The sequence below is a fragment of the Lithobates pipiens genome, unplaced genomic scaffold, assembly GCF_037356315.1.
Source record: "Lithobates pipiens isolate NorthernLeopardFrog02 unplaced genomic scaffold, aLitPip1_a1.2 Scaffold_8, whole genome shotgun sequence".
Classification (NCBI taxonomy): Eukaryota; Metazoa; Chordata; class Amphibia; order Anura; family Ranidae; genus Lithobates; species Lithobates pipiens.
In genome coordinates, this window is record NW_027507903.1 from 206,900,370 (window position 1) to 206,926,054 (window position 25,685).

The following is a 25,685-nucleotide window of genomic DNA, read 5'->3' on the forward strand; positions in this document are numbered from 1 at the left end:
TCAGAGCCTGCAACAAGTGGATTTTCTTTGAAAGTCTTTTCCCACCAGCTGCCTACCACACCAAGCACTAAGGTGCAAAGGTGTTTGTAGGGGACACTGATAGAAGGAGGCACTCAGGGGGCTCTGCCGTAGGGTATCACTCTGGGCTCTCTGCCGTAGGGTGCCACTCTGGGGGCTCTGCCATAGGGTACTACTCTGGGGGCTCTGCAGTAAGGTAAGATTCTGATGTAAGGGGGGGACTGACTCTGTGGACTGTGATTATAGGGAGAATGTTGGGACTTTGGTATAAGGGAGGACTCTGATGTGAGCGTGGTACTCCTGCTGTACACTACATGTTGTTTTGTTCATTACTTACTCCTGACCCACGTACTCTGTACAGTTTGCTGTACATAGACCTGACCAAGGTGTTGTATCAACAGTTGCTGGTTTTAATTAAAGGGATTGTAAAGTCTTGTTTATTTGTTTTTTTTTAAATAACAAGCATGTTATACTTACCTCCTCTGTTCAGTTGGTTTTGCACAGAGCAGTCCGGATCCTCCTCGTCTCGGGTCCCACTTCGCTGCTCCTGGCCCCTCCCTCCTGTCGAGTGCCCCCACAGCAAGCAGCTTGCTGCAGGCAGTGGTGTAATGTGGGGGGTGCGAGGGAGGCCATGGTCCTGGCCACAACATTTGGGGGGGCGAATTCCCACACCAGAGTGTTTCCCCCCTGGCTACATCCTCCTAATTTTGATTTCCTATGTCTCCAGGCTTTGACCACTATGTTCCATCACAGGATGGCCCCTATCTCCCTGTGATTGGGCAAATGGGGTCATGTGCAGTGGCAGGGCTGGCCTGTCCTCGATCGCTGGTGAGCAGGCTGGCCTCCGCTTAGCTGTGAGCCGCTGCTGTCTTCCCCCCTCCTCCTCTCCTCCGGAGTTTGGATCGGATCCCAGATCGTTTCCCTGTTGTGGCAGACAGTCTGGCAGTGTGACAGACCGCAGAGGCAGAGCAGAGCAGATGGAAAAAAAGCAGAGAGGTAGAAGCCAGTAAGTCAGTTTAATGTGTAGTGTATACTTGTAGTTTAGTGTGTAGTGTATTGGGCAGTTTAGTGTGTAGTGCAGTGGACAGTTTAGTGTGTAGTTTTGTGTGTAGTGTAGTTTAGTGTGTGGTGTAGTATGTAGTGTAGTGGGCAGTGTAGTGTGTAGTGTAGTTTAGTGTGTAGTGTAGTGGGCCGTTTAGTGTGTAGTGTAGTGGGCAGTTTAGTGTATAGTATAGTTGGCAGTTTAGTGTGTAATGTAGTGGGCAGTGTAGTGTGCAGTTTAGTGTGTAGTTTAATGTGGAGTGGAGTTTAGTGTGTAGTGTAGTTTAGTGCTTAGTGTAGTGGGCAGTTTAGTGTGTAGTGTAGTGTAGTGTGTACTGTAGTGGGCAGTTTAGTGTGTAGTGGGCAAGTTTAGTAGGCAGTTTAGTGTGTAGTGTAGTGGGCAGTTTAGTGTGTAGTGTAGTGTAGTGTGTACTGTAGTGGGCAGTTTAGTGTGTAGTGGGCAAGTTTAGTAGGCAGTTTAGTGTGTAGTGTAGTGGGCAGTTTAGTGTGTGTCGTGTTGTGGACAGTTTAGTGTGTGGTGGAGTGGACAGTTTGGTGGGCAATTTAGTGTGTAGTATAGTAGGCAGTTTAGTGTGTAGTGGACAGTGTAGTGTAGTGGACATTGTAGAGTGTAGTATAGTATTTAGTGTATGAATCAGGTAGGTTAGTGCACTGGTCAGTGTAGGAATCAGGTTGGTTAGTACTATTGTAGGAAGGGAAGGGACTCAGGAAGTGCTAAAATTCTGCAGGTTAGGGGGCGCAAATTACTTGCCTTGCCCCGAGAGCTGACAATCTCCATAATAAGCCCCATAATCGCCCCATGAGTTGTCAGTCCCTCCCCCTGATGCTAAGTATAGGATGCAATAAATGCAAGAGACATAAACCTGATGTGAAAACTGCTAATCACAAAATATGTGAAGAAAATAAAACTTACCTTGTGCTGAGTGACCAACATTTGCAAAGTGCTAGAAGCTGCATCATTCTGCATTATTACTGCATTTTTTTAACCACTTGAGTCACATATCCCAGGTTATAATGGTGCAGGATTGTCAGCTATTTGTCTCAGGGCCATTTTAAAGTGGTAAACAGTTTCAGCACCCCTGGCAGGTCCCTGCGGGGTTGACTTTTGAAACTGCCAGCTGTCATGGACTGAAAATAAATCTCAGCTAATGCGTTTCCTGTCCAGTTGCAGATCGCTCAGTTATGTTTTGGGGTAAATATTAGAGGCACAAATACCTTAAAAGTATTGTTTTTAAGTTCTTCATATTTCCCTATTTTTCCCTTTTCCTCTTTTCTATGAAAACACCAGAAATCAAAATATATACATACAAAGTGGCTATTAAATTATGGCCTATATGTCACAAAAAAGATTTGTTTTACAGTAGGGCAGATTACAAAAACTCAGGACCCTTCACACGTTTGCAGTATGTTACTACACACGATAATGTGCCATATTTTCCGTGTTAGCATTACATTAGGGCAGCTCGCTTATTTTGAATGTTTTGCCAATGTAACAAAATGCACAAAAACAGCCACGTGCCTTCTTGTTTATTAAATTGTAACTTTTAACTGCATTGCAGTTGAAAGTTACAGGCCCAAGAATAGTGGATAGGCTAAGAAACTAAAGTGATTATAGTGTAATTGTAGATATAAAGCATAAAATAACATGTCCCAAATCCCAATTAATAAAATAGGCTATACACATCTAGCACAATTCTTATAATATTAGAAAGATAAGCGGACAATTATGAAAAACAGGAAATTTATAGCTAACCTTACCTTAACCACTTAAGGACCGAGCCTCTTTTTCAGATTCTGTGTTTACATGTTTAAAAATGTTTTTTTTCTAACACCCTAGAGAATAAAATGGCAGTCATTGCAATACTTTTTTTCACACCGTATTACAAGCGCACTTTTTTTTTTTTTTTAAATGCACTTTTTTGAATAAAAAAATAAGACAACAGTAAAATTAGCTCATTTTTTTATACTGTGAAAGATAATGTTACGCCGAGTAAATTGATACCCTATGTCACACTTGGAATGGCGTCAAACTTTTACCCTCAAAAATCTCCATAAGTGTTATTTAAAAAATTCTACAGGTTGCATGTTTTGTTTTACAGAGGGGATCTAGGGCTAGAATTATTGCTCTGGCTCTACCGATCGCGGCGATACCTCACATGTGTGGTTTGACTACTGTTTTCATATGCGGGCACTACTCACATATGCGTTCGCTTCTGCGCACAAGCTTGTCTGGACGGGATGTTTTGTTTATTTATTTACTTGATTTTATTTATTTTTACACTGTTTTAAAAAAAAAATGGATCACTTTTATTCGTATTACAAGGAATGTAAACGTCCCTTGTAACAGAAAAAAGCATGACAGGTCCTCTTAAATATGAGATCTGGGGTCAAAAAGTGCTCAGATCTCATATTTGGACTTAAATGTAATAAAAAAAAAAATGTCATTTGAAAAAAATGACATTGAAAAAATGTGCCTTTAAGAGGTATGGGCGGAAGTGACGTTTTGATGTCGCTTCCGCCCAGAGAAGGCAGGTCCCGATCGACTCCGCTGCTGCCAACGGCTCTGGTAAGCGGCGGAGGGCATGGGAGAGAGGCAGGAGGGGGGTGGCACCTCTCCCACCGCCGATAACGGTGATCTCACGGCAAACCCGCCGCAGAGACCACCATTGTCGTACACACGACCGGCGCCTGAAGAGATGGTTGTGGCAGCAGCTGCTGCTGTTATCGAGACATCCCTCTTCAAAAATTGACGTACATGGTCGTGCGCCGGTCGTAAAGTGGTTAATATGCTGTCTAATATAACGGATCTTTTTCCTCATCCTTCCAGCCCCCCAACACGCTTGTCATCCTGTACATTAGTCTGCTAGATAATTATAACCGGGCTACCCTTTTGATGGTAGCTATATATTTATCAGCGCTCAGAAGCAATATGTTGCCTAATGAATAGTTTTTCCCAGAACAGCTGTGTGGGTACAATATAGATATAAATAAATCTTATAGCTTTATAACTGTGTGTTCTCTGTAGAAAATAGCAAAAATGTTACCCGAGTCATGTCTTTACAAAGTACCTGTGCTAATAGAAAATTAGATTTTTTTTCTGATGATATATCTTTTTTTTGGGTAGTATGCCAAGTCATGTGCCTTAATACCTTCCAACCTCCTGCCCCAGAACAAGTATGCACATTCTCACTGCAGCAGCTGTATGCTTGTTTCAGATAGTAAAATGATTGCAGCTGGTCAAGTGATAGGTTTCTCCGAAGAATCTTGATAGCATTTGTGTGTTAAATTATGCATACCAGTAAACACAGATGGAGGGTACTTCCGCTCCTGGCTTCTCATGAGCTTGCCGCACGTGAGAGAAGCTGTCTCCTGCTATCTGATTTCCCTGTGGTATATAGTACCTCCCTCCAGCTATATTGATCTTACAGTTGCCGGGATCTACTGCATACAACAACATAGATGGGTACATTACAAACTCACTGCTGGTGAACTGCAACAATGCTCAATTCTAAGAAGGCAAACAGAGATAGTGAATGGTAAGATGGTGGAAAAAGAAGACTTACTGCCTAGAGAAGGCGAAGACACCGATAGTGAGCTCACCTCTTCAAAGCTACATATCAACTATAAAATCACTAGAAGTTACCCTTAACCGCCTACATCATAATGGAGGCAGTGCAGCAGCATACACTCCCACTGAAAAACCACGCTACGGGAACAGAGAGCTCAGAAATGTGGGAGAATTGAAGCTATATTAACCTAGGCACAGCAAGGTGGCCGGCCACCACCTGACAGAGAACAGACCACAATGCAATAACTTGAGGGTTATGGGCCTGCTTTAATCTTATCGTGTGGCAAACCTTCATAACTTCTGTGCTATCGTTCTGCCACAAGCAATAGGCCTCAAAGCTCCAGGTATGGACAGGGTTGGTAGAATGGGGGCCTGTACCTTCCAATAATAAGACTCAGCACCTTGTGGTCATCGGTACCTACACTTTACAGGTCACACCTAGATATTATGTTATGTACAGAGTACAACATATTCTGGTCACAGAGAACACAAATTGCAGTGTGTTTTTTTTTTTTTTTCTTTAAAGTCACTAAATGCCTCAAGGCATTCAATTAGGTTTGCAAAACTTGATGATTAACCACTTCAATACCGGGCACTTAAACACCTTCCTGCCCAGACCAATTTTGAGCTTTCAGCGCTGTCGCACTTTGAATGACAATTGCGCGGTCGTGCTACACTGTACCCAAATGAAATTTTTATCATTTTTTTCCCACAAATAGAGCTTTCTTTTGGTGGTATTTGATCACCTCTACGGTTTTTATTTTTTGCGCTACAAATAAAAAAATACCGAAAATTTTGAAAAAAAAAATGTTTTTTTTTGTTTCAGTTTCAAAACTTTGTAAATAAGTACGTTTTCTCCTTCACTGATGGGCACTGATGGGGCTACACTGATGGGCACTGATAAGGTGGCACTGATGGGCACCAATGTGGCACCAATGAAGTGGCACTGATAGGCGGCACTGATGGGCGACACGGATGGGCGACACGGACGGACACTGATAGGTGGCACAAATTGGCACTGATAGCTGGCACGGATGGGCGGCACGGATGGGCATGGATAGGCGGCACAGGTGGGCATAGATAGGCGGCACAGGTGGGCATAGATAGGCGGCACAGGTGGGCATGGATAGGCGGCACAGGTGGGCACTCATAGGCGGCACAGGTGGGCACTCATAGGCGGCACAGGTGGGCACTCATAGGCGGCATCGGTGTTATAGTAATGGATGCCAATCAGTGCCAAGCAATAATGCATGCCAATCAGTGATGCCCATTGTGGCCACTGATTGGCATCCATTATGGGCACTGATTGGCACCCATTGTGCTGACTGGCACCCTGGTGGTCTAGAGAGGATTATGGATTTTTATTACCTTTTCCCTGGTGGTCTAGTGGTGTCCCTGGTGGTCCAGTGTGGGCATCCTCGGGGGGGCTGTGCTGATAATCGATCAGCACAGACCCCCCCTGTCAGAGGAGCAGCCGATCGGCTCTCCTCTACTCGCGTCTGACAGACGCGAGTGAGGGAAAGCCGATCACTGGCTCTTCCCATTTACACTGTGATCAGCCGTGATTGGACACGGCTGATCACATGGTAAAGAGTCTCCGTCGGAGACTCTTTACCGAGATCGTAGTTGCCGGGTGTCAGACTGACACCCCGCAACAACGATCGCCGCGATGCGCGCCCCCGGGGGCGCGCAGCGGCTCATTATCCTAATCATATGACGTCCGGTTAGGATAATGAAACCACTTTGCCGCCGTCAATTTGTAATAGGGCGGGCGGCAAGTGGTTAAGAGTTAAAGCGGTTGTAGAAACATATAAACATAGAAAGGTGATGGCAGAAAAAGACAGAATAGTTCATTGAGTCTGCCTATTTTTTTTTCTTGTTTTTTCTGGTTTGCTTTTTTTTTTTCTTTTTTCTGTTACCTATTGTCTATCGATCTAGTGAATGTTTGTCCCTAGCATTTACTTATTAAGTTCTTGAAGTCGCTCTCGATATGTTTAATCCCCCCAAACCTTTCACCATTTTTGTTACCCGTCTCTGGACTTGTTCTATTTTATCAATATCTTTCTGTAATTGGGGTCTCTAGAACTGGACACAGTATTCTAAATGAGGTCTCACTAAAGATCTGTGTAGGGGAATCAAAACCTCCTTCCTCCTGCTTGTGATCCCTCTTGTGATACATCCTAGAGTTCTATTCGCTTTTCCCACTGCCTGGTGACACTGATCACTCATTTTGCAATCATCTGAAATAAGTACCCACAAATCTTTCTCTTCTGTAGTGCTGGCTAACACTGTTTCCCCATGTTCTACTTTCTCAAGGGATTCTATTTTCCTAGGTGCATTATTTTACATTTAAAAACATTGAACTGCAGTCTCCACTGCTTTGACCAAATTTCCAGCAGTGCCAAATCATGTTCCAGATACCTTCAGGAATATCAACCCTATTACACACCTTTGTATCATCAGCAAAAAGACATACCTTGCCCAACAAATCTTTAGCTACATCACTTGAATATATAGATTAAATTGTACCCCTAAAATTGAAAACCCTAATTGAAAAATTGTACCCCTATATTGTAACCCTAAAAGATAAAAAAGGTTTCTGTTACTTTAAGGCATAATCTATATAGCATAGTGCTTCTGCAGTGTAATTTGTCCCTTTCTGTGTTGTAAAATACCTGGTTGATCCTGCCTGTTCATGTGTTCCCCTATGTGTGCTGCCCAGGGTAATCATGGCTGCTGATCCATGATACCGTGGTCAGTTTACGTGCCTCCATCATCCCACTCTCTGCTCTGAGTCTCTCCCTCTCCTCCTCCCTCCCTGTCTGTAAATTCCGAAGCCTGTGTGTGAGAGCCAATCTCTTTCCCGCCCCTCCCCTCCTGATGCTATTTCCTGTGGCTTGACACAGTAGTAACATTTACAAATGACTTGCATCCCCTTTGTTTTATCAAGATACAAAGTACAGTATGTCCATTTTTTCTTTTATTTGAATCCTAATTACCTTCTTTCACTGCACCAATTTGAGGTCATGTGACCCCCCTCGGCTAGCGGGATGATATCAGAGGAGAATCTCAGCCCTTCCCACCGCTCTCCATAAATCTGGGAAGGAGAGCGGAGGAGGACACGTGACAACACAGAGGAGCTGGGAGAGAAGATATTAGGATTAGAATTTTTGAAAAACAGACACAGTACTTTATATCGAGGGGATGCAAGTTATTGATGATTCTGACTTTACAACCACTTTCAATTTTCAATCATATATCTGGATATCCTGAGGTTATCTACAGAAAATCTACAGCAGTTGAAAAGACTTACTGTTTCCAAACATACATGGGGGGTATTTAGTGGTATCATATTGGCATCTTCTGGTGCCTTTTTCACATTTTACCAATGGGCCTTTTAATTTGGCAGTAACTTCATTTCATATAGATTTTTGGGGGAAAAGCCAGGTTTCCTTTTGCTGGTATTGTCTGTCAAGGGATATTTAGGGTCCTTTCACACGGGGCGGATCAGTTCTGATCCGCCCCGTGGATGTCCGTTTGCTCAGCGGGGATCACTCCGCCGATCCCCGCTGAGCAGGGAGATGACAGGTCTGTCTCCGCACACTGTGCAGGGACGGACCTGTCACAGCGCCGCTCTCCCCTATGGGAGATCGGATGACGACGGACCGCAGTGCCCGTCGTCACCCGATCCGATCCGCAGACGGATGGAAAAATAGCTTTTTCCTCCGTCACACTTTTTCGGATCGGAGCGGGTCGGATGTCAGCGGACATGTCACCGCTGACATCCGACGCTCCATAGAGCTCTATGGAGCACCCGTTCAGGTCCGCCTGAAAAACTGACAGGCGGGCCTGAACGGGACGTTAGTGTGAAAGGGGCCTTAATGTACTGTGTTTATATTAAAGGCAGAAAGAAAAACAAATGAGAATGTGTGTGTATATGTATATGTAGCAAACACTGCCCTCCGGTGTTCATATATTATATCTGCTTTTGCAAATAGAAAAATCAAAATGGAACAATTGTACTTCAAATAACAAATAAATAAAATAAAATATGGATAAGTGAGGCTATTTCCAAACTCGGTTTTTATTTCAGCTATAGCATTTATACATATAATTAATTCTCTAGAATATTAAAGTTTTTATCTTATTTGATCCTGACCACCCATGGTTTCACTGCATGCTATGTGTGCGGCAGCTGAAGTATCCTGTAAATCAAAGCATGTCTGACACACCGCAACACTGCAACATTCAGTCAGCAACTTGCTGGAATCAGCGTGATACCCAAGTCTAGAGGAAGAAGAAATAATGCCGATGTATATTTTAAAAGATCTATAGATAGACAGCATTCAGCAAAGGTCATAAGGGCTTTGCTGCTTCTAAACCGCCTAAAATAACTATATTGGTTCTTAGTAGATGCATAGCCGTAATTCATATGACTGCTGATTAGCGCCAATGTACACCTTGACTATGTGCAATCCACACGCTTTTAGTAAGCCGAGTTGCTAAAACTTTTATCACCCATGGGGTAATAGAATTGTGATTGACTCAGCTCTTACACTCTATTGTTTACTGGACTTGTTACATAGTTACATAGTAGATGAGGTTGAAAAATGACACAAGTCCCTGAAGTCCAACCCATGTGTGTGATTATATGTCAGTATTACATTGTATATTCTTGTATGTTGCGGTCGTTCAGGTGCTAATAGTTTCTTGAAACTATCAATGCCCCCCCGCTGAGACCACCACCTGTGGAAGGGAATTCCACATCATTTCCACTCTTATAGTAAAGAACCCTCTACGTAGTTTAAGGTTAAACCTCTTTTCTTCTAATTTTAATGAGTAGCCATGAGTCTTGTTAACCCCTTCAATACTAGGCACTTAGACACCTTCCTGCCCAGGCCAATTTCAGCTTTCAGAGCTGTCACAATTTGAATGACAATTGTGTGGTCATGCTACACTGTACCTAAACAATTTTTTTTAGAATTTTGTTCCCACAAATAGAGCTTTCTTTTGGTGTTATTTGATCACCTCTGCGATTTTTATTTTTTGCGTAACAAATAAAAAAAGACGAAAATTTTGCAAAAAAACAAGTTTTTCTTTGTTTCAGTTTTTTTTGTAAATAAGTAAGATTTCTTCTTCAATGATGGGCACTGGTGTGGCTGCACTGATGGGCACTGATAAGGCGGCACTGATGGGCACTGATAAGATGGCACTGAGGGGCACTGATAGGCAGCACTGATGGGCACTGATAGGTGGCACTGGTATGCAGCACTGATGGGCACTCATAGGTGGCACTGATGGACACTCATAGGCGGCACTGATGGGTACTTATGGGTGGCACTGATGCATACTTATGGGTGGCACTGATAGGTGGCATGGATGGGCACTGATAGGTGGCATTGATGGGCACAGGTGGGCACTGAATGGTGACACTGATGGACACTGATTGGTGACACTGATGGGTGGCATTGCTGGGCATCCCTGTTTTGTAATGTAAATATGAGGTGCCAGTCAGTGCCCATTTGTGGACACTGATTGGCATATTTTGGGTATTTTTTTACATGTGGATGGCCATGGGGGATGTACCTGGCCATCCACATGCTGGGGGCTTCCCTGGTGGTCCTGGGGGCTTCCCTGGTGGTCTAGTGTGGGAATCTGAGGGGGGGGGCTGTGCTGATAAACAATCAGTGCATACTCCCTGTCAAGAGAGCCGCCGATTAGCTCTTGTCTGTCAAACGCGAGTGAGGAAAAGCCAATCAACGTCTCTTCCTGTTTACATCGGGATCAGCCTTGATTGGACATGGCTGATCACGTGGTAAAGAGCCTCCGCCAGAGGCTCTATCCCAAGATCGGTGTAGCAGTGTGTCAGACTGACACACCGCACCACAGATCGTCGCGATGTGCACTCCCTCGAACGTGCACCCCCACGAGCGAGCGGTGGCTGTTAACCTGAAGGACGTCATATGACGCCCAGTCAGGATAACTGAACCACTTCCCGGATGTCAATCTGCTATTGAACGGGCGGGAAGTGGTTGAAACTTCCTTCTTCAAAAAAGTTGTATCCCTATTGTGGGGTCACCAGTATGGTATTTGTATATTGAAATCATATCCCCTCTCAAGCGTCTCTTCTCCAGTTCAGTGCTCGCAACCTTTCCTCATAACTAATATCCTCCAGACCTTTACTAGCTTTGTTGCCCTTCTTTGTACTCGCTCCATTTCCAGTACATCCTTCCTGAAGACTGGTGCCCAGAACTGGACAGCATACTCTAGGTGCGGCCGGACCAGAGTCTTGTAGAGTGGGGAGAATTATAATTTTATCTCCGGAGTTGCTAGAACCCCCAGGTCCTTTTCCATCCTAGCTTCCCACAGTGTATAGATTGCATTCATATTTTTACCACCCAAATGCATTATTTTACATTTTTCTACATTGAACCTCATTTGCGATGTAGTTGCCCACCCCATTAATTTGTTCAGATCTTTTTGCAAGGTTTCCACATCCCGCGGAGAAGTTATTGCCCTGCTTAGCTTAGTATTGTACACAAATACAGAGATTAAACTGTTTACCCCATCCTCCAGGTCATTTATAAACAAATTAAATAGGATTGGTGCCAGCACAGAACCCTGGGGGACCCCACTACCATTCCAGTCAGTAGACTGTCAATAAAAAATAGGAACAATGGTCTGGAAATTACTTGACTGAGTTCCCTAAGTAGCCTCAGGTGCAAGCCATCTGGTCCGGTGATTTATTAATGTTAATTTTCCCAAGTCTAATTTTAATTCTGTCCTCTGTTAACTATGGAGGTACTTCCTGTGATGTGTCCCCCGATTCCCTTGTAAAGATTGAGGAGAAGCATAAATTCAATACCTTCGCCATCTCCCCATCCTTTGTAACCAGTTGTCCTTCCTCATTCTTTATGGGGCCAATATGGTCTGTCCTCCCTTTTTTACTTTTTACATACTTAAAGAAATTCTTGGGATTTTTTTTTGCTCTCCTCAGCTATGTGTCTTTCATGTTCTGTCTTAGCCGTCCTTATTGCTCCCTTACATTTCTTGTTGCATTCTTTATAAAGTCTAAATGCTGATGATGATCCCTCAACCTTGTATTTTTTGAAGGCCTTCTCCTTTGCTTTTATATGAATTTTTACATTGGAGTTAAGCCATCCAGAACTTTTGTTCGCTCTTTTAAATTTATTACCCAATGGGATGCATTGGCTAATGCCCTTATTTAATACGCTCTTAAAGCAAGCCTATATCTCTTCCGTGTTCTTTGTTCCTAAGATTTTATCCCAATTTATGCATTCTAGCAAGGCTCGTAGTTTAGGGAAGTTGGCTCTTTTGAAATTCAGTGGCTTTGTATTCCCCTTATGTTTCCTATTTGTGAGATTTATACTGAAGCCAATTGACCTATGATCACTGTTACCTAAATTACCCCTTATTTCCACATCAGTGATCACGTCTGTATTGTTGGTAATCAGTAGATCCAGTAATGCTTTATTTATAGTTGGTGTGTCTACCATCCGACCCATAAAATTGTCCTGCAAGACATTTAGGAACTGGCGAGCCTTAGATGAATGCACGGTTCCCTCAGCCCAGTCTATATCTGGGAAGACAGATCTCCTATCACAATTTGGATTAGCAGCAAGGATGGGAAGTGTTATCTTAATGGGGGATAGCCTATAGCACACTCCTAGAATTATTTTCCCCTTAGCTTCATCCCTTTGGAGCTCTACCCATAAGGATCCCACCTCCTCCCTAGATCCCTTAGTGATGTAATCTCTCACATTCACTTGTTCATTATTCTTGATATATAGGCATACCCCTCCCCCTTTTTTTACCCTTTCTATCCATACGATAAAGGGTATACCCTTAAATGTTTGCCAGACAATCATGGGAGCTGTTGAACCAGGTCTCTGAAATTCCCACAAAATCCAAATCCACCACGTACAACAGTATCTCTTGTTCACCCATCTTGTCCGCCAGGCTACTGGCATTGGTGAACATGCCACGTAGTTTAGACCGGTCGCATATTATCCTCCTATTGGGTGTTCCGACATTACAACTAGGCCTTGCTACTATACTTACCTTGGGTTTATGTGCTTTGGTCAACCTACCACTAATGCCCCCAATACTACCCTCTGGAATATGTTCCACGCTGACTATCTCTACCTCTGGACCACCCCATCGCCTAGTTTAAAATCCCCTCTTTTTTCCCCAACTTTTAGGCCATCTTCATTCGCAACTGATCTGCACCCTCCTCATTTAGGTGCAGTCCATCCCTTCTATAGTACTGGTTATCGACTGAGAAGTCGGCCCAGTCCTCCAGGAACCCAAACCCCTCCATTATTACACCAGCTCTTCAGCCACTTGTTTACTTCCCTAATCTCCCTCTGCCTTTCTTGTGCAATAAAAAATATAAAAAAAAGAATTGTCAACTCACGTCTCGGACTGTCCCCATATATCGTCTAAATGAAAAACTTGATTTCTGCATTCCTATCCAGAAATTGTTATAGGTTGCCTCACTTTCCTTAATGTGATAGTAATGGTGCACTTAGGCAGACTTGATAATTGCAATTACAATTACTTATTTTTCAGCTTGGAAAAGCTAAGAACAGTAGTCAGATTGTTTCTGTGCTTTGGATTGTTCATGTGCAAATTAAATTTAAATGACTCTAAATGTTCTTTTAGAATTTTACATTTTCTATATAATTTTAAATCTAAAGTATCTTTGATATATTGTAAATTAGTTACTAAGTGCAAATCCTGTATTAACACCCTATAGCATGTATTAGGATACATGTGTGCATTTGTTTTGCTCCTACTGCACCTACTGCACCTTGTTATTAATGTAATGGTTTTCTTTTGTTACACAGCTTTATGTGCCCATCTTTAGAAGAGTGTTCTGTATTTGTTCTTTTTGTATTATCCTTGTTTGTATTACTTATACAATGACACCGCAGCTGAGGGTGCTACAATTGAATTCAACCATAATGTTTTATTTAAGTAGGACCACACTGTTCACTATGATTTCTTTCACAGAAAAAATGCTTTTTTTAATTGTTATTATCATAAAAAATAAGGCCTGATTTTCGTTTTAGTTTTTTTCGTTTTTTTAATCAGCACAAGGAACAGTACTTACATTCAGTGAGAAATGTCCCTTGTTTTGATGGCTAAAATCTTCACTCCTCTAACCCCCATACCTTTGTAGCAGGAATCTTCTGGTGCTACAGTGTTTAATATAGCCCCTGGTTCTGTATAGGCAGTCATGAAGAGTGCCAATTATGTCCACTGTTTTCATCTCCTTTTCCATTCATAGAATCATTCAGTAATGAAAAGTGCACTATGAATGAAAGGCAGATGATTGAAAGAAGAGGGAGGAAAAGTCAGTTGTGGTCAGCACTCTTGATGAGTGCCTATGACAGGTCCAGCAGCTGTATTAACCCCTGGAGCAGCAGGAGATTACCGCTGCAGGAGTATGGGAAGAGGGCAGCTTTTTTTTTTGCAGATCTAAAAAAAAAAGCATGCTTTTTATTTACCTCTGTGGTTATTTAATTCTGTTATCAAGTCATCCAGGACAGGACTGCATTTATTGTTGTTAATTTATGTTGAGGACCATTTTTGGTACCTAATAATCAGTTAATTTGTATAGGCACTTTGAAGGGTGAAGCTTATAGACCATATTTGGTTTTCGAAATTTGTGGTATTCAAAATTAACAATTTTTCTTAGACTAAGATTAATTCTTTCATGCAATTTCTTTGTACACTGTAGTGAATCTTTAGTATAGGAGCTGATGGTCATTATATTGTTTTTTATTTTATTTTCAAACAGGTCGAGCAATATCACAATGTGATCTTTCAAGGTCCAGAAGGGAGCCTGCAAGAATATATTGTGGATCAGCTTTCATGCTACATTAAGGTATACTACAGTATTACCTTAGTATTACTACGAGTTATTTTTCGTATAGCAGTGCATGGTCACATTTCCAACACTAACAAGGGCTTTATCCCCCAGAACAAGGAAGAGGGTACTGAATTTTGCTGTGATGTGGTCAAGGTTGAAGTCGATTCGGGATTATCTAAGGAGCAACTAGTGGACATTTTTATTAATTCAGGTAAACTGATTTACAGTGTAATACTTGTAAACCTCATCAGTTGAGGAATAGTACTTTGTGCCTTAAACCAACAGTTAACCTTGGCCTCTCTTTGCACGTCCAGGAAAAATTTAACTGGCCAATTGAAATGAAGAGTTTGATCTTTTTAACCTAAATGTGTTACTGCAGACAGTTAAAAGAAAGCAGTTGTTACAGTACTTGTTCTAACCTGTTCATGTACAACCTGCTTGTCATTTTAGGTTGTTTAATTCCTGTTACTGATTCACCTCCTTGCAAAAAGAAAACCATCATCATTCTGGAAAAATTAGAGAATGTCTCGTTATTGGAATTGCTTGGGGATTTGATGTCTCCATTAGAAAACCGTGGATCTGAAAATCCGTACTGCATTCACAGAGGTAGATATATTCATAGAAGCAACCAGAAAGCATATTCTAAAACTCTAATGTTAAGTGATATATTGTGAATGTGGCTTTATATTTTTTTTCTCTAATAAAGCCAGTGGACTGTCTGATGCCTACTACTTCCATGAAGATTGCTTTTTGATGGGAACGGTTGCAAGACCTCGCCTTCAAGGACCGGAATTATTGGTACAGCAGCATTTCCGATGGGTCCAACTTAGATGGGATGGAGAGCCCATGCATAGTTTACTCCACAAAGTTTTGAAAAGAAGAGTTGTACATAAGGTATGTCCCTCCAATAGGAAGGTGACTGTAAAGATAAACTGTATTAATACATGTTTTAGTTTATTGCTTTTTATTCTAATATAATAATTTTTCAGTGGCCATGCATGGAAACACTCAAATTTCTCTGACCAAAATGATTCAATTTTTGCTTAACTTGGGCACTGTTTTGAGCACATACAAATGCCATACATGCAGTGTACCTAGTGAAAATTAAACAACAGATCTGTACAGCAATAGTTCTAATCATTGACTTTATATATTCCTTGTTGTCTGGTGTAAGGCTTCATGCACACGAGACGCAGATGCAAACTCTGCTGGACACATGTTTTTAAAAGCTGAAACCGGCGTTTAGAAACGCGCATTTTGCCGCGATTTTTACCGCGATTTAGCGACGTTTTACCGCGTTTGCGTCTAGAAGCGTTTAGTTAAGCTAACATCATAGACCCTCCCCAGCTCAAAAAACAGTATTATTAACTATTTCAGCAATTTTGTGAGACCAGAGTGAGTAGCAGCAGCTGTGAGAGCTGCAGTGTACTTGTATTTAGCGTGTCACTTGCCACGGCACCTGCCACAAGTTGTGGATTGTCCACTTGCCATGTTACTTGCCACGTCACTTGCCACGTGACTTGCCACGTCACTTGCCACGTCATCTGCCACAAGTTGTGGATTGTCCAACTGCCACGTCACCTGGCACAAGTTGTGGATTGTCCACTTGCCACGTGACTTGCCACATCACCTGCCACGTCACTTGCCATGTCACTTGCCACAAGTTGGGGATTGTCCACTTGCCACATCACCTGCCACGTCACCTGCCACAAGTTGTGGATTGTCCACTTGCCACGTCACTTGCCACATCACCTGCCACGTCACTTGCCACGAGATGTGGATTGTCCACTTTCCACATCACCTGCCATGCCACCTGCCACAAGTTGGGGATTGTCCACTTGCCACATCACCTGCCACGTCACCTGCCACAAGTTGTGGATTGTCCACTTGCCACGTCACTTGCCACATCACCTGCCACATCACTTGCCACGAGATGTGGATTGTCCACTTGCCACGTCACCAGCCACATCACCTGCCACAAGTTGTGGATTGTCTACTTGCCACGTCACTTGCCACATCACCTGCCACGTCACTTGCCACGTCACCTGCCACAAGTTGTGGATTGTCCACTTGCCACGTCACCTGCCACGTCACTTGCCACAAGTTGTGGATTGTCCACTTGCCACGTCACCTGCCACGTCACTTGCCACGTCACCTGCCACAAGTTTTGGATTGTCCACTTGCCACGTCACCTGCCACAAGTTGGGGATTGTCCACTTGCCACATCACCTGCCACGTCACTTGCCACATCACCTGCCACAAGTTGTGGATTGTCCACTTGCCACGTCACTTGCCACATCACCTGCCACGTCACTTGCCACAAGATGTGGATTGTCCACTTTCCATGTCACCTGCCATGCCACCTGCCACAAGTTGTGGATTGTCCACTTGCCACGTCACCAGCCACATCACCTGCCACAAGTTGTGGATTTCCACTTGCCACGTGACTTGCCACATCACCTGCCACGTCACTTGCCACGTCACCTGCCACAAGTTGTTGATTGACCACTTGCCACGTCACCTGCCACGTCACCTGCCACGTCCCTTGCCACGTCACCTGCCACAAGTTTTGGATTGTCCACTTGCCACGTCACCTGCCATGTCACTTGCCACAAGATGTGGATTGTCCACTTGTCACATCACCTGCCACGTCACTTGCCACATCACCTGCCATGTCACCTGCCACAAGTTGTGGATTGTCCACTTGCCACGTCACTTGCCACATCATCTGCCACGTCACTTGCCACAAGATGTGGATTGTCCACTTTCCACGTCACCTGCCATGCCACCTGCCACAAGTTGTGGATTGTCCACTTGCCACGTCACCAGCCACATCACCTGCCACAAGTTGTGGATTGTCCACTTGCCACACCACTTTCCACGTCACCTGCCACAAGTTGGGGATATTCCACTTGCCACGTCACTAGCCACATCACCTGCCACAAGTTGTGGATTGTCCACTTGCCACATCACTTTCCACGTCACCTGCCACGTCACCTGCCACAAGTTGTGGATTGTCCACTTGCCACGTCACTTCCCACGTCACTTGCCACGTCCCCTGCCACGTCACCTGCCACAAGTGGATTGTCCACTTGCCACATCACTTGCCACATCACCTGCCACAAGTTGTGGATTGTCCACTTGCCACGTCACTTGCCACGCCACCTGACACAAGTTGTGGATTATCCACTTGCCACGTCACTTGCCACGTCCCCTGCCACAAGTGGATTGTCCACTTGCCGCATCACTTGCCACATCCCCTGCCACAAGTGGATTGTCCACTTGCCACATCACTTGCCACGTCACCTGCCACAAGTTATGGATTGTCCACTTGCCACATCACATGCCAGTCACCTGCCACAAGTTGTGGATTTTCCACTTGCCATGTCACCTGCCAGGTCACTTGCCACCTCACCTGCCACAAGTTGTGGATTGTCCACTTTCCACGTCACTTGCCACTTCACCTGCCACGTCACTTGCCACAAGTTGTGGATTGTCCACTTGCCACATCACTTGCCACCTGCCATGTCACTTGCCACAAGTTGTGGATTGTCCACTTGCCATGTCACTTGCCACCTGCCATGTCACTTGCCACAAGTTGTGGATTGTCCACTTGCAATTGCAATTGTTTAAAATATTTTTCTAATGGTTTCTCATCATTTGCAATAATTTTTGAGATTTTTAATGTAAAAAAAAAAGGTCACCTTTAAAAACGCTTATAAACGAAAACGCGGCAAAACGCGGTAGCGGCGTTTTGCCGCGTTTTACCGCGTTTTGCCGCGTTTTGCGCCTGAAACGTGGAAACTTTTGCGTCTGAAACCATTTTTTTGCTTCTGGAAAAACGAGGTTAAACGCAACTGCATAAAAACGGCAAAAAACGAGACTGTGTGCATGGATACATAGGATAACATTGAATGAGTTCAGGAGCAGTTGAAAAAAGTGTCCAACTGCCTCTGAACACGCGTTTAACTGCGTCTCGTGTGCATGAGGCCTAATAATTGAATAATATTACTGTAGAAAGCATAAACATGAACATGTATTTTCTATGTAGGGCACTAGTGTTGTGTTGTTATCTACCATCCTTTTACAGTAAACAGGCGTCATAAAACATGTATTCGTCCAGATAAAATTATTGTTTGCTTTCAAGTACTTGTACTGGAGACCCTAGAAGTCTTACAAAATCTTTCCTTTCAGTTTAAAGGTAAACTGCCTCCATCCAGCGACCCCGTGTGTCAAGGTGTAGATTGGATATGTGCAGTATGGCATCAGCTAAACTCCTGCTTGTCTCGTTTGGGCACACCAGAGGCACTTTTTGGACCACAGCCATTTATGTCTTGTCCAATAGTGTCTGGAAATGCACAAATAATGGTGAAGTAAGTATTCCTAAATTAAAGAGGACAATCCATTCCAATCAATATAACATATCTTGTGGACTATGAACCAAGCAGCCTGTATTTTAGGAATATGTGCAGTTCAGGGTCCTTCCTGTAGCTTTCTCCTGTCAGTGTACATGCTGCTTTGTTCCTTGGGAATTCCCGATTAAGTATATGGGTTAACACCACAAGCAAAAGCAGAAGTAGCACAATAAAGTGTGAAAAAGGTAAATGGTCTTATGCAGCAGAGACACTATGATATTAACTGAATTGTAGATTGTTTGATATTTGGTGCATGTGTACATACAGGTATCTTTTTTTTTTTTCTTAAGGTGGATGTCAAAATTGTGGAATGCAGTAATTGTGCCAAAAGTGGAAGAAGCAATTCTTTTCCTGGCTACAGTCAAGAGATCCTCAATTCTAGGCCATGTTGCTCCTATTAATACCCCAAGCCAAGGGCAGCAAGCAGTTGTAAGAGCAGCCCTCAGTATACTGCTCAATAAAGCTATACTCCACGGCTGCCATCTTCCAAAAAATGGTAAGTGCTGTTTCTGAAACAAGTCTGTTGCATTTTTTTCATAGGAAAGTTTGCTGGCTGTACAAGGTGTCCTGCTTCAATTCATTGAACGGATGTTGCATACATTTTTAATTTCAGATGTAGAACAATGTTTAGCAGATTTTAAAGGAGGGCATTTTTCTTTATCCATGAGCTCTACTTACAAGCCTGGAGGAAAGAAGAAGGGGGAGAATGGAGCTTGGAGGAAAGTCAATACAAGTCCTCGCAAAAAATCCAATCTAAACTCTTCATGGAGCCAAGATGAAGTGAGACAAGAAGGTAATCTAGTTTCAACCTATTACTAGGAGAAAAAGGGTACATGGGTGATGCAGTTTAATAACAAATGAACAAAGCCCTAGCATTCAGTTATGCAAAATCAATCTAACATAATACCAGTTTGAAAAAAAAACTAGGTTTTGGTTAGGTACGCGTTTAAGTATATGTGGAAAGCAACGTAAGACATTCTGCAAAGAGTCTTACCTACTCTGTACATACTGTATGCTGTATAATGTATTATAGCACAGAGTTTATGTATGTGCTCAGATTGTCAGAAGTACACTACACACTAGCCCAACGAGTGTAAGCCAGCAATCTATAAATATAAGTGAGCACATGATCTGACTTTATTATTGCAATGTTTAATCAAATTACCTTATATTACTTTATTTGTATTATATGGCTTTCTAATAGTCTTAGAAAAGTAAAATGTCTGTGATATACACATAACATCTTCATGTAGATGAAAGGACCGATGCTGTGTGACCAGTGACGTACCTGTACACCGCTGCAGGCGTCATCAGGGTATCTTTTTTAGAGCTGACGGTCAGCTCTCCTGTAAAAGCTATCCCAGCAGCTAACTAACCACTGGCTTGCTTTTACAAGCAGTCTCCCCCTCCCTCCACCTTCACAGCTTTACCTCGGGATCTCTCTTCCCACCAGGAGCCCCAAATTGACTAACCGCCGCTTCTGCTGGCTGATCAATGAGGTGATCAAAGACAGGAATGGCTTTGATTGCCTCTATGATATAGGAACCCGGAAGTGTTGAGCTTTGTTTATTTTCACTTAATTAAAATGTTATTAAAAGCCATCGATACAAAAGCTGGGAGTTCCAGGGTATGATGGGACGTCACTTCCAGGTTACAGTATTAGAACAGAGGAGATGGCAAACAGCAGTCCATGTGTAACAAACCATGCAGCTGGCTAGGCTCTGCACACTGGAGCGCTGTGGTGATGTCATGGCCAGTCGCCGGATGGAAGCAGGAAGGAGCCATGAGGAACCAGCATGGAGAGCAAGCGTGGGGGTTGCCATGATGGCGCGTTTCATGCGCATGCTGTTTGTCAAGTCCGTGTCCTTGCCAAGACTTGACAAAGCGCATAGACACAAAATGCGTCATCATGGCAACCACCAAACTTGCGCTCTATGCTGCTTCCTCATGGCTTCTTCCTGCTGACATCCGGAAACCGGTCGTGACGTCAACACGGCACTCTGATGCACCGAGCCTGGCCAACCGCACAGTTTGTTACATATGGGCCGCTGTTTGCCATCTCCACTCAGCCCTCATATTGTAACCTGGAAGTGATGTCCCATCATAGCCCAAAACTTCCGGCTTTGGTAGTGTTGGCTTTTAACAGCATTTTAATTATGTGGAAATAATGTTTGTACATTTGCAGTCATTGCATAGACTTCATTGTGACCAGCACCAGGGCCGTATTTAACGCAGGGCAAAAGGGGCAGCTGCCCTGGGCCCTGTCGTTGCTGGGGGGCCCAAGGCAAGTTGCCACTTAAGCCCTGCGATTCCCGCATTTTTCCCTGAGTAGCGCGTGCAGTGTGCAGCCAATTTCAAACCCCCCCCGCGCGCTCTCCCACGTTCTGGTCATATATATTATTATACAGGAGAGCGGGACAGCTGCGGGCTTCACGTCTTTGAGCCCGCTCGTCCCGCTTCTCCCTCAGTCAACAGCTGCGGACCCGAGTCAACGACAGAGCAGCACTCTGTGTTCCTCCACCCCCGCCTGGCAGACCTGTGTAGCACACAGCCGAGGGACGTTTTCTGGCTGTGTGCTGGGTCTGATAAGGGGACTCCGGAGACTGTGTTGCACCGCCGAGTGATCAGGTAAGTGCAAGTGCAGACTGCAGAGAATTGCTGGTACAGGGGTGGACATGGGGGAGGGGGGTGCAGAAGTGAGAGGTGGACATGGGGGAGTACAAAGGTGGAGGAGGTACAGAGGTGGACATTGGGGGGTACAGAGGTGGGGGAGGTACAGAGGTGGACATGGGGGGGTACAGAGGTGGGGGAGGTACAGAGGTGGACATGGGGGGGTACAGAGGTGGAGGAGATACAGAGGTGGACATGGGGGGTACAGAGGTGGACATGGGGGGTACAGAGATGGAAATGGGGGTACAGAGGTAGAGGGGGATACATAGATGAACCGAGAGGTGGACGGGGGTACAAAGGTTGACATGGGGATGTACAGAGGGGGACGGGGGGGTACAGAGGTGGAGGAGATACAGAGGTGGACATGGAGGGGTACAGAGGTGGACATGGGGGGGGTACAGAGGTGGACATGAGGGGGGTACAGAGGTGGACATGGGGGGGTACAGAGATGGAGGGGGTTACATAGATGAACCGAGCGGTGGACGGGGGTACAAAGGTTGACATGGGGATGTACAGAGGGGGGCGGGGGGGTACAGAAGTGGAGGAGATACAGAGGTGGACATGGGGGGGTACAGAGGTGGACATGAGGGGGGTACAGAGGTGGACATGGGGGGTACAGAGGTGGACATGGTGGGGTACAGAGGGGGACATGAGGGGGGTATAGAGGTGGACATGGGGGGGTACAGAGATGGAGGGGCTTACATAGATGAACCAAGAGGTGGATGGGGGTACAAAGGTTGACATGGGGATGTACAAAGGGAGATGGGGGGTACAGAGGCGGATGGAAGAATAAAGAGATGAATGTGGATGGGGGGGGGGGATACAGAGGTGGATGGGGAATATAGAGGTGATCTGTGGATGGGGGGATGCAGAGGTGAAAATGGATGGGGGGGTAATAGAGGTGGATGGGGAAAACAAAGGTGGACATGGGGGGTACAGAGGTGGACGGAAAGATATAGAGATGAACATGGATGGGGGGTACAGAGGTGGAGGGGTGGTACAAAGGTAGACGGAAAGATATAGAGGTGGATGGAGGGGTACAGAGGGGAGCTGTGGATGGGGAGGGGGGGCAGAAATAGAAAGAGAATACAGAAGTGAGCTGTGGATGGGGATGGGGGGGGGGGTCAGAGGTAGACAGGGAATACAGAGGTGAGCTGTGGATGGAGGGGGGTACAGAGGTGAGCTGTGCATGGAGGGGGGTACAGAGGTGAGCTGTGCATGGAGGGGGGTACAGAGGTGAGCTGTCGATGAGGGAGCAGAGGTAAGCAAATTGATGTGCAGAGGTGACCAATAGATGGTTACTTTGGGGGAGGGGGGAGGATATGCAAGTACTGCCCCTTGTGCCGATTTTTTTCTGTGCCCTGTATGATACAAACACCTCACAGTACACTCCCCCCCCCCAATCCCTGTGTCATCCTGGACTCCTATCTCCCCCTTCCCCCCATCGTCTTGAACGCCCCCATCTCTTCCCTCCCCCAATCATCCTGGACTCCCCTATCCCCCCATCATCTTGCACTCTGCTAGCTCCCCCCCACCACCCATCATCCTGGACTTCTCTATCTATTCCCCCATCATTCTTATTATTATTATTCGGGATTTATATAACGCCAACAATTTGTGCGGTGCTTTACAACATGAGGGCAGACAGTACAGTTACAGTATAATGCAATACATAAGTTTACGTGTGTTTTGTTTTTTCGAATGTTGGGGTGGAGAGACAATGTGCATGGGGGGGGGGGGGGCCCAAGAATTTTGTTTTGCCCAGGGCCCAATCAATAGTAAAGACGGCCCTGACCAGCACCATCATTTACCATCCATTAAATCCGGTGAGGCTCTTCTCAATACAAATGATTGCACCTAGGGCCCAGAGTGCTGTCTTTCCTCTTTGTTTTCTTTTTTCTATCAATATGGGTGCATTTATTAATTTTCCTTGCGGGTAAGTGATTCAGAATATATGTATTAAGATCAGTGGGGTCAGCATTAAAACTAGGCAGCTAGCTTTTTAAGATGAAGGTCAGAAATGGCAGTCGCCATATTTTCCTCATAAATAGGTAAATTTTAAACAAATTTGCAAAAATCACTAATAATTGTCATTTGATGACTGTCACATTCAAAATAATTCTGTCAATTGAACTGATGGTGAAATTAAAACAGATTGTTGAAAAAAAGGTTTTTGCATATAGACGTCTTTCAGTTACAGGTTGTTTTATTTAACTTCCATCACAGGTGGTATTTCAAAGAATGACCTGAAGCCTGGAGGCAGTTCTTCACTAACCAAGCAAAAGTATGTTTATTTTCTTTCCTGCTGGCTGAAAAGAATTGAGGTTTCTTTTGTGAGTTTTGTGTGGTTTATCACAAGCAGTGTCAAGCTGCTCTGTTGTTGTCAAGAGCAACCCTAATATGTCACCCTTGCACTTTTATTTGACTTATGCCGCGTACACACGATCAAACAATCCGGTGGAAAAGTCCGGCAAACTCAAGTCCGCCAAACAATCCCCCCGTGTGTAGCCTCCGGCATACTTTTTTGACCCGAATGTACGGCGGACTTAGAATGCCGTGTTGCACACCAATCTGCCCGCCGTACTCGCATTTCGGCGGACAATCCGGCCATGTGTATGCCAGTCCGCCGTACTTTTGAAATGAGCGGACTTTTCCCGCCCGGAGAAAAGTCCGCTCATTTCGAGCGGGTCTCCAGGTAGGCGGGGCCCGCGAAGGAGACGTCGCTGGCCCCGCCGCCTGGTATGGACTTAAAGGGGAACCCCAACGCCGAAAAAAATCGGCGTGGGGGTCCCCCCCAAGTCCACAACAGACCCTTGTCCGAGCACGCTACCCGGCCAGCCAGGAAAGGGAGGCGAGCGAGCGCCCCCCCCCCCCCCTCCTGAGCCGTACCAGGCCGCGTGCCCTCAACATGAGGGGGTGCCTTGGGGAAGGGGGGCCGCGTGGCCCCCCCACCCCAAAGCACCTTGTCCCCATGTTGATGAGGACAAGGGCCTCTTCCCGACAACCCTGACCGTTGGTTGTCGGGGTCTGCGGGCGGGGGGCTTATCGGAATCCGGGAGCCCCCTTTAATAAGGGGGCCCCCGGATACCGGCCCCCCACCCTATGTGAATGAGTATGGGGTACAATGTACCCCTACCCATTCACCTGTAAAATAAAAGTACAAAAAAAAACACAACACACGAGATAAAATACTTTATTGCACAGCTCCGGGGGTCTTCCGTCTTCGGGGGTCTTCTCGCCGGACTCCTCCGCTATCTTCATGTAGCTCTTTTGCTAGCGGAGGAGTCCGGCTTTCTTCCTCGCCGCCGGCCTCTTCTCCCGACTTCGGGGGTCTTGTCCCCCTCTTCGGTTCTTCTGCCGGGCCACCGCGCCTTCTTATAGCTCTTTTACAGGCGGTGGCCCGGTCTTCTGTCGCCGCCGCCTTCCGTTCTTCTTCTTCTTCTTCTCCTTCTTCTCCTGGAGATGTTGACTCGACCTTCTCTCTGGCCACAATGCCAGGGACGCGCTGCGCGGCCACTTATATAGGGGCAAGGGGCGGTGTCACATGTCAATGTCAACTATACAAATGATATAGGTGAGCTCAGGGCCGGTGCTACCATTAGGCAAACTAGGCAGCTGCCTAGGGCGCACTGCCGCCTAGGGGCGCCCGGCCACTGATTCATGGGCAGGGCAAAGGGGGTGAAGTCAGGGGTGGAGCCAATGGTGGCGGCAAAATACGGTTTCGCCTAGGGTGTCAAAAATCCTTGCACCCGCCCTGGGTGAGCTATATAGTGTATATGGTGAGCTGAATAATACTGTATCTAATACATTCCCTGTCATTGAACACATGTGGATTTTCTCTGCTTATATAAATGAAAAATTCAGCAGAGAACTCTAGAGCACATTGGGATTGATTTTCTAAAACTGGAGAGTGCAAAATCTGGTGCAGCTGTGCATGATAGCCAATCAACTTCTAACTTCAGCTTACTCAATTAAACTTTGACAAAAACAATTGGAACCTGATTGGTTTCTATGCAGAACGGCACCAGATTTTGCACTCTCCAGTTTTAGTACA

General features: G+C 45.1%; 1 protein-coding gene across 2 annotated transcripts in view; it reads left to right on the plus strand.

Annotated features, from left to right (window-relative positions):
• The window catches only part of CTTNBP2 (cortactin binding protein 2), a 149,321-nt gene that overhangs the window by 117,942 nt on the left and 5,694 nt on the right, over positions 1–25,685 (plus strand). For both annotated transcript variants that reach the window (XM_077468478.1, XM_077468479.1), the window contains 8 exons: positions 14,475–14,561; positions 14,658–14,757; positions 14,997–15,152; positions 15,253–15,440; positions 18,741–18,919; positions 19,252–19,457; positions 19,575–19,754; positions 23,858–23,915. In XM_077468478.1, coding sequence (XP_077324604.1) covers positions 14,475–14,561; positions 14,658–14,757; positions 14,997–15,152; positions 15,253–15,440; positions 18,741–18,919; positions 19,252–19,457; positions 19,575–19,754; positions 23,858–23,915 — 1,154 coding nt within the window. The remainder of the gene's footprint in view (positions 1–14,474; positions 14,562–14,657; positions 14,758–14,996; positions 15,153–15,252; positions 15,441–18,740; positions 18,920–19,251; positions 19,458–19,574; positions 19,755–23,857; positions 23,916–25,685) is intronic.